The 9,648-nt window shown below is 47.7% G+C and overlaps 1 protein-coding gene across 1 annotated transcript in view; it reads right to left on the bottom strand.

Moving 5' to 3' along the window:
- Positions 1 to 9,595, bottom strand: part of MLXIP (MLX interacting protein) — a 63,108-nt gene extending 53,513 nt beyond the window's left edge. The window contains exon 1 of the mRNA XM_023739190.1: positions 9,408 to 9,595. Coding sequence (XP_023594958.1) covers positions 9,408 to 9,574 — 167 coding nt within the window. The 5' untranslated portion in view covers positions 9,575 to 9,595. The remainder of the gene's footprint in view (positions 1 to 9,407) is intronic.
- Positions 9,596 to 9,648: the final 53 nt, after the last annotated feature.

Here is a 9,648-nt window from a genome sequence, read left to right as displayed (position 1 = left end):
GATAATAGCAGCACAACTGGAAGAGCGTGGTCGATGTCACTGAACTGTGCATGTAGAAATTTTTGAAATGGTGTATCTTTGGCTATGTATATTTTTACCAAAAAAAAAAAAGGTTGAGAAGGGAGAGGGTTGACATGTTGTAGGGTTGTTGACCAATGTCATGGAGCAATATGTGTACTACTGTTTCATGAGAAACTATTTATTCTGTAGGCCTTCACCTGAAGTACAATAAAAAAAAAAAATTCTAAAAAAAAAAAAAAAAAATCAGTGATCTATACTGAAAATGGATGCATTTTATAGTATGTAAATTATACCACAGCAAAGTTTTTTTAAAAAAACTTATCTGTCTACAAGTAGACGAACAAATCCTGCTCCAAGGCAGAGAAAGATCTGCTTGATAATTTAAAAAACAAAAGAGGTAATTTAAAAAAACCCTGTTATTCAACTGGAAATGAATTGTTTAAAACAGCGAACTAATATAACAACGTATTGTTTTAAGAATTCGTTGAAAGTGTTTCAGTTTAATAAATAAAGGGTTTATGCATTTACTTTATCTAAAGAGCTTCCTATCAAGCTATTCTGGGCAGGTCTCAACTGACAGACAGGTGGTCTGTTTGCAAATGGGCCAGTTATCACGTGAGCAGATGAAGAGCTTCTTCAGGTTTTTTCTTCTTAAAAAAAAATCTAGAATACTGAGTAACTATCTGAAAACTAGGTTACTTTCTCTGCTTTCTACATAAGAAGCTATTTTCTGCTTTGATGACTGGTGACAGACCAATAAAGGTCATCACCTTCCCTATGCCCAAACCTCAAAAGGAAGGAATCCTTGCTAGCTTTCATAGTTGGCCCTCCTGCTCTCTCAGAATATTCCTCAACAGTGAAGCTATGCTTCCTAGATCCCTATGGTTTCCCTTCTGCAGTGCAATTAAAATCCTCCAAAATGACTGTTTCCACCAACAGCCTGATTGTCTCTACCGTCCCTTTTTATAAGCTCTTAATCCTTGGCTTTTACTCTTGACTTTTACCTAATACAGATTCTTCAGGTTCACTTCCGAGACCCACAAGACAAGCTATTGACAAAGAATCCTGTTTCTGGAATTATTTCTCCAGTTGGTGGACCCTCTTCTACACTGCCTCCTTCTAGAGGTTTTCTGATGTTGCAGTCTAACCCCAAATACATCGAGAATGCTAGAGTAGAGAAGCTTTGTTAAGGAATCCAAGACCAGACAGCACTCCTCTACCACAACCAGACCCATCCAAGTAGAAACATCACTCAGGATGTATGACAGTAATGTTCATAGGAAAAAAAAATACTATGCAGAAGGCAAGCTCTCCTCCCCAACCGGCTCCCCCGAGAGGCGCAGCAGCGGTGTAGGAGGCAAGCTGGAGCAGCCAGCACAGAATAAAGAACCCCAGCTGCCTGGATTAGTCACAGCAAGGCGGAAAACTGCTCTGAAGCTAGTCAGGACCTCCCTGGGGGTCCCCCCACACTGACAGCCCCTTCCAGGGAAGCTACCCTGCCCACAGCTCTGGCTGTCAGGGCAGCCCGAGGCAGCCATGTTATGTGCACCACCGTGTCCGAGTACAACCCACAGTGACCACACAGTTGACTGGTCCTTCCCAAGGTCTCCTCAGTTCAGCAGTGCACCCACTTGCTCAGGCCAGAAATCCCTGAGTCACGGTTGATTCATTCTTTTGTCCCCCAGGTCCAATCCATTAGCAAGTCCAAAAAATCACCTTGAATTCATCCACTTCTCATCACTTCCGTTGCTACCATCCTAATCTGAGAATGCTTACTCAACAACACCCCAACTGGTATCCTTGCTTCTACTCTTGTGCTCCTATAGACTAGTCTCCCCATAGACCACAACCACCTCTTTAAGAAAATAAATCTATACTCCCCCAATGCAGTGAGAATAATGAATAATATCTTAACTTCCTACCATGGCCAACAAGGTCCTCGTCTCTTCAGTCTTATCTCCTACCACTCACCCCCTGCCCTCAACATTCCAGCCTTGCTGCCCTTCCTTCTAGCCCCGAATGTGCCAAGCTCATTCCACCCCAGGGCCTTTGCCTCATCCTCCTCCACTGCTTGGAATAGTATCCACACCTGGCTCCTACCCACCACTCAGGTTTCAGTTCAACCTGAAATGTCACCTCCTCAGAAGACTTCTCTGATCAGCCTAGATAAGGTATCTACTCCACCCCCATCACTTCTGACCCGTTACCCTGTTTTATGTTCTTCACCGGCACTAACTATAAAAAATCTTAGTTGCTAGCGGATACCCCACCCCAACTAGACTGTAAGCTCCATGAGGGGATATGACTTATCTATCTTATTCACTACTGTATCCCCCAAGGGCTAGAACAGTACCTGGCACATAACAAAGGCATCATTCATGTTTTTTGAGTGAAGGAGCACTTGTGCTAAGGGCAGCCAATCCAATGTCCATAGTCAGACTTAGGGTCTGAGGCCCATGTGGTTCTGCTCAGAGTAGGCAAGGCCAGGCCAGTCTCACTCTCAAACATTGGAAACCGGGGAGGTGGTGCCAATTAGACAACTGGCAAAGAGCACTGAGCAGGTCCTTATACAAAACACAGGCTACAGGCAAACTCAAGGCAGATGGCTGCAGGAGCTCCCCATAATTAGAAGCTTTGAAGTAGCAGAAGAAACAGAGCGGGAGAGAGCGCCATCTGGCAGAGGGAGAAGTAAGACCACGAAGAAAGTAGAGCCTGAGAAAGAAGCCAAGCTCACAAGGCGGCAGTGTAGTAAAGATGGGCGAACTCCCACTGCTGCGAACCTAGAGCTGCCTGGACCCCAGCTCCAGTCTCCACTAAGGTCTGGTAGTCTAGGAATTCTGTGATTATCCTGACATGACCAGTAGCTTCCCCAATCCTTAAAACAAACCCCCATTCCTTGGATCCTGGCCCCTTCCTCCATCTTCAAAGCCAGCAACGTTGGGCTGAGTCCTTCTCACACTGCCATCTCTCTGGTTCTCTCTTCCAACTCCTTCTTCTACTTTTAAGAACCCTTGTGATCCCACTGGGTCCATCCAGATAATCCAGGATGAACGCTCTATCTTTAAATCAGCTGATTAGCAACCTTAATTCCACCTGCAACTCTAATGCCCCCTTACCACGTAACCTAACTTTCACAGGTTCCAGGGATTAGGACATGGACATCTGGAGGAGGCCAGGGCATTCATCTGCCTACCACACCCAACAAAAGCACTATCCCTTCTCCCACTCCAGACCAATATTCCCGAAAGCACTATTCCACAGAAGTTGTATTTGTCTCTGCACAGCTGAAGACAATCAAGGTTTGCCAAAGGCAAAATTAGGAAGCTGGCTTCCAAGTCTCTGAGCTTCCCTTTTCAGTTCAACAAGTGTTTCTTAAATAGGTTCTGTGGGGAAGTCAAAGGTGAAGGCAACCGGAATCCTGGTAAACCAGGTCTACATAGCAATGATATAAAAACTAGCTGCCGTTGAGCCTATTCCAACTCATGGTGACCCCATGTATGTCAGACTAGCACTGTGCTCTGCAGTGTTTTCAATAGCTGATTTTCTGAGGCACCTCTGGGTAACTCGAACCTCTAACCTTTTGGTTAGCAGCCGAGAGCATTAACCATTTGCACCGCCCAGGGACTCCAACAATGACACAAGGCAAAAGAAACAAAGGGCCCTGGGTTTACAAGGAACATGGTGTTCAGACTCTTGGGAAGGCTTAGTAGGGCAACAGGGGGAAGGGCAGGGCATGGAAGGAGGGAGCAGCCTAAAGGCATCCATTTCCTCCAGCAGGGGAGGAATTGGCACGCCACCTCCTCGGCAAACAGAATTTCAGGCTTCAGTGAGTAGACAAGGGAGCTAACTTTTCAGCTCAAGAGACATTCCTTAAACACGTTACCTAACCTCTGGGCGACAGCAAATTAACTTCTAAGCCCAGGTTTCCTTTTTTATCTTTTTCTTTTTTGTTCAATTTGAAAAACGAGGATTCTACCACCACCTACCTGACAGGGTTATTGTGAGAATTGCTTAAAATAATGTACAGACTCTGGAAATAGTAGCTGCTCAGTTAGTGTGAATTCTCTTCTCCCATCCTGGCAAACAAACTTCCCTCCAACTTCTCCCCATCCTCTTTTCCCAGACTCCCCGTTCCTGATTCTATCCACCTTCCCTGTTCTTCCACCAGGCTGGCAATTTGCCAATCAGCCTCTACATAAAATGGAAATTTGGTCCTGCACTACTAGTGCAGAGAAGACAGGTAGAAAGAACCCTGGGCTTCCTGCTGAGGAATGCAATCCCTGATACCTTACAGTTAACACAACATGGGGAAGGAGAAATAAGCAGTAAGCTGATGTCAGGGGGAACTGTCTGGCCACACTGACACTGACACTGGTTATGTAAACACACATACACACACACACACACACACACACACACACACACTCTCTCTCTCTCTCACTCTCTCTCTCTCTCTCTCTCTCTCTCTCACTCTGGTTTAGGTACCCTTCCTTAGTAAGGCCATTCCACCTGGTACACATTTTTATTGCAGCTGTTACTAACTGTTCTAGAACTGCCTGTTTATCTGTCCCTTGACCCAAGTTTGTGAGTTCTTAGGGACAGAGACTGTTTCATCTCTGTAGCTCAGCCCCCACCTCAATGCACACTGTAGAAGGATTAAAGACCAAGGAGAGCACAAGAGAAGAAAACTGTTTCTCCTTGGCAGGGTTGCAGAAGAGTGAAACGAACTTAGTCATTCATGTCAATGGTTTCCCTTTACAACTAGTGACCATTATAAGGTTCCTCTAGGGAAAAACTTAAAAATCGGAGGACACGGTGCTGTAAACCTTCAGCCTGTGCTACTCCTCAGCATAGACTCCCATCGCGGGTCATTAACAGAGGGTTACTATACAGAGCTACATCCGGGAAACTGCTATCCCCAGGCTACCTTACAGGTCCTAGTTAAAAAGTCTCCTCAAATACCCACTTAAGCAGAAACCCACTTTCCAGAAAGCTACTGCTTATCTGTAAATACATAAAAAGATGATCCCCCTGGGACATTTCACATCAAGACTTCCTGATGAGAAGTTACTTAAAAAGGTAGAGAAGTGAAACCAAAATCAACTACAAAAAGCTATACACCAGATGTGTTCAGAATCTGTGTGGGCGATTCACATGTGTGGCATTCCTTACAATGTTAAGAGGGCAAGAACCATGAACTATGTTCTACAGCACATAGCTCCACTGTGGAGTTGTAGAAAGTATCCCGCTAAGTCAAGAATGCTTCTATTTAGTATTCGTCAAGCAGGCATTTGAAAGTCATGCTAAAAGGCCCCAGGCAGATAAGTCATTTTTTTCCCTGTATAGAAGAGAAACTTGGGTTCCTGATAAATGTCAGCTGAATGGGGATGGAGAACTGAAATTCTGTCATAATCAACCTGCTACACTCAGCCTATTATTACCAGGTTCTAGCCACATTCAAAAGGAGCCTGGTGGCACAATGGTTAAATGCTTGGCTGCTAGCTGAAAGGTAGGCTGTTCAAACCCACCAGCGGCTCCATGGAAGAAAGTCCCGGCAATCTTCTTCCATAGATTCCCAAAAAGCCCACTGTTGGTGAGTGGATTCCGACTCATAGTGACCCCATACGACAGAGTAGAACTGCCTCGTAGGGCTTCCAGGGCTGTAAATCCTTACGGAAGCAGACTGCTACATCTTTCTCCTGCAGAATGGCTGGTGGGTTCAAACCGCCGACCTTTGGGTTAGCAGCCAAGTGCTTTAACCACTGTGCCGCCAGGGCTCTCTCCATAAAGATTACAGCCTAGGAAACCCTATGAGGCAGTCCTACTCTGTCCTAGAGGGCTACTATGAGTGGGAATCAACTCAATGGCACCCAACAGCAGCCACATTCAAAAGGAGCCCTGATGGCACAAATGGTTAAGTGAAAGGTTGGCAGTTCCAACCCACCCAGCAGCTGCTCAGGGGGAAGACCTGGCCATCTGCTTCCGTAAAGATTACAGCCAAAAAAAACCCTATGGGGCAACAGTCCTCCTGTCACATGGGGTCACTATGAGTCAAAATACTCAACAGCACCTAACAACAACAAACTACATTCACAGACACTATATTAGCTAATCCTCACATCCACCCTGTAGAGTTTTATCCTCCTCATTTTACCGTGGCAGACAGGAAGGCTCACAGAAGTTAAGCCATGGGCTTGTTTGCCCTGTCATCCACCCCTAAGTTTTACTTTGGGGAAAGACAACTTCTTCCTCTCCACAACAATGCTACTGGAATCCCTTCTGCCCTGTTACTTACCCAGAGCCCCTGTAGGCAGACCCCTGGGCACACTCAAACACCCTTCCCAAAGTCAGTCCTGGTCAAAGACCCTTCAGGAATTAAAGATTTCTGCATGCTCAGGAACACAGAATAGTCCGAATCCCTAGGCCACTTCATAAAACCCTTTGCCAGAGTAGATTCTGACTCATAGCGACCCTATGGGACAGAGTAGAACTGCTCCACACAGTTTCCAAGCAGTGGCTAGTAGATTCGAACTGCCAACCTTATGGCTGGCAGACAAGCTCTTAACCACTGTGCCACCAGGGCTCCAATTCAAAGGAAGCGGGAAAAATGACCACAACTTCCCCTGCACTTGGTTCCTCCCCAAATAGCTGTTGAACCTCATCTGGAAACAGCTGGGAGGCGGCAGCAGTTAACAGGAAACCAAACCAAAAAAAGTACAGAGTGTACCAGGGAGAGCTCAGCAGCTAGAACGCAGAGGCCAGGGGACAGACAGGAAGCTGCAGTTAGAAAGAACCTAGGCCAGAAACTTAGAGGAGGAGACCCAGCTGGCTTTCCTCTTAAAGGCCCAAGGAGAAGAAAAACCTGGGAAGCCAGCGATGAAGGCTCGAATCTCATGGGCATGGAGGTCAGACCATCTCTGCAGTCTTCAGCTGAGGTCAGACACTTCTGTTCGCTCTCATCTTTCTGTGCCAGAGGCCACAGCCGAGACAACTGGTTTCGAGTCATTCCTGTCAATCTGTACTACACTGCCAACTACACTCAGGGGTCTGCCAGACTGGCCTCACACAGAGACAACGGCATCTTCATCAGAAATTACTAGGCAATACCCATCCAGAGACCAGCAGCACCGGTAATAACAGTAAAAGCAGAAGAGCCAGCAGGGCTGATGCCTGGAGGGGCAAGGTAAGCCTCTTGCACCAAACTAATGGAGCATTTTGCAATCTAGAAAGTTTTGTGAGCAATGAATGGCCAGCCGCCAAAATATTCTTGAAAGAAATGGAAAAAAAAAATGCCTTTAGTAAAATTCTTTGGTGTTATTTAGCAATAAGCCTTTAGGTTATCCAAACTGAGGGCAAAAGGGAGACTGTTTATTTTTCCTTCAGCGGAGCTTAAGTGAGACCTTTCTCGCCCAGGCCTCCTGTGATTCAATCATCCATTCTCTCTGTACATCTAGAAGTTTATACTAAAATAAAGAAGAGGAGTTTGTTCTCTTAATAAAACGCATTCCTGTCTGTCACCTCTCAAAGTGTAGCATATGCTGTAATCTGGCTGGGTTTGATTCCAAACTGACTCAAAATTTGAGGGTGAGTAATAAGCAGGGTGACAGGAACCCTAGTGGCACGGTGGTTAAGTGCTCAGCTGCTAACTGAAAGGTTGGCAGTTTGAACCCATCAGCTGCTCTGCGGGAGAAGAATGTGGCAATCTGCTTCCCTGAAGATCACAGCCTTGGAAACCCCATGGGACAGTTCTACTCTTTCCTATAAGGTCACTATGAGTCAGAATCAACTTGATGGCAACACGTTTTTTTGTTTGTTTTTTTAAGCAGCTGTAACAAGGGGGTGCAGGACTATGTCCTTAATATGACTTGTCCTTATTAAAAAACAGAACATCCTCCCAGCTCAGTGCCAGCTCAAACTGGCAAGACCAGAGAACCAGAGCAGAGCCTGACCAAGTGCCACGGAAGGGGGGTGGAAGGAAGAGCTCTGGGTAATGTGTTGCAGCCATGTGGCAAACCAATCATCAGGGAAATCTTCGAGAAAGGAAATGGGGGGGAGGGGTGCATTTTAGGAACATAACAAAGGAACAAGTTGACGAATCATTTATTCCAAAGGGGGAAAATGCCCTCCAGAGCCAAGTACCTAGTGTTTTAATATCAAGCAATGTGGAATGTTTTAACTTGGATATATTCAGGGCTCAAAGCGCTCCCCAAGAAATAAGTAATAAAGAAAGGGGGAAATAGCCTCACTCTTCCTTACGCGGCCTTTGGAGTTTCCCAGGAAATTGCCTGTGAGGCTACCTGCAGAGCCACACGTCACTCACGCAATAGCTCTGCTCAGCAGAGATCCTTACCGCCAGCCTGGGCAAGGCTGCTGAAGCCAGCCCAAAAAGCACTGATGCTGAGCAGAAACGTTATGACCTGGAGAAAATGCCTAATCGACACACTGGAGAACGGAGAGCGGAATGCCATTTTAGCACTTGAGGGTCAGGAATTTCTGTGACTTGAAGAAAAGAGATCTCTGGCTGGAGCTGGTCCATCCACATGTGAGGATGGTGTCCCAGACGCTTGCTGAACCCCTGACATCGTCCTCATAAAGTGTTCCAGGGCTGCTGGGGCACCTTCTGACTTGCCACTAGGACAGACTCCACCTCCAGCAGCTGTGGCTCCAGAAGGCTTCAGAGGAGACACCCAGCATCCCCTCTCAAGATGGGGAGGAGCCCTCCAGGAAGCGAGACAAGTGGGGGGGCACCTGCCTCTGCTGGGACAGTCAGAAAACCAGCAAATGTTTATCAGACATGGAAGGATGTGCTAAATCTCCAGAAGAAGCATTCCACCTATCTCATTCCATCCCCACGACAGCCGCATGTGGCAGACACGACTGTCATCCTCTCTGTATAGAGGAGAAAACTTGGGCTTCAAGACGTTACACAACCATGAAACAAGCGCAGCCAGAACTTAAGCCAACGGTGACAGGTGCTCGTGCCCCCTCCCCGACACTGCTGGGGACACACAAGGGGTTTGGGGAAGGGGTCGACGGGGTCAGGGAACACAAGTTGAGGCCTGTCTCTACCCCTCTTTCTAGTCCCAAATCCATGGCCCCGGGAGGAGGGTAAAGGCCCACATGGAGGGGGGCCCCCGAATGGGAAACGCAGAGCCGGAAAGACCCAAGTCGGGCTGACAGGGGGAGAGCCGGGTCTGGCCCCTCTCTCTCTCTCTCTCTCTCTCTCTCTTCCCCTGAGGACCCCAGACCCTAAAACCCTCCTGAAGGAGGTGGACCCAAAGAGAACGCGCGAAGCCCAGGACTTCCCAGCGGCCCGGCCCTCCTCGCTTTTTTGTCCAAGGAGGCCCTGCTCGCGCGGTGGGGCCGGCCCGGGTTGCAAGCTCTACCTGTAGGCCAGGGTCATGCACTCGAAGAGCTTGGTGAGCGAGGCGTCGATGGACAGGTGGCAAGAGCTGGTCTTGCCGAAACTGTAGGTCTGGCACGTCTGCTTGTTGACCGTGTCGAAGTCGTAGCCCTTCTTGGGCGGGTGCTCGCGGTGCGGCGACGACACCATGAAGTGGCCGCTGTGGATGATCTGCTGGCGGCGCGGAGGCTCCTCGCGGCCCAGCCCGGCCCGGGGCGGCGGCG

The sequence above is a fragment of the Trichechus manatus genome, unplaced genomic scaffold (assembly GCF_000243295.1).
Source record: "Trichechus manatus latirostris isolate Lorelei unplaced genomic scaffold, TriManLat1.0 scaffold00131, whole genome shotgun sequence".
NCBI classification, from domain to species: Eukaryota; Metazoa; Chordata; class Mammalia; order Sirenia; family Trichechidae; genus Trichechus; species Trichechus manatus.
The sequence above is the reverse complement of the archived record's forward strand: the minus strand, read 5'-3'. Positions and strand labels throughout refer to the sequence as shown.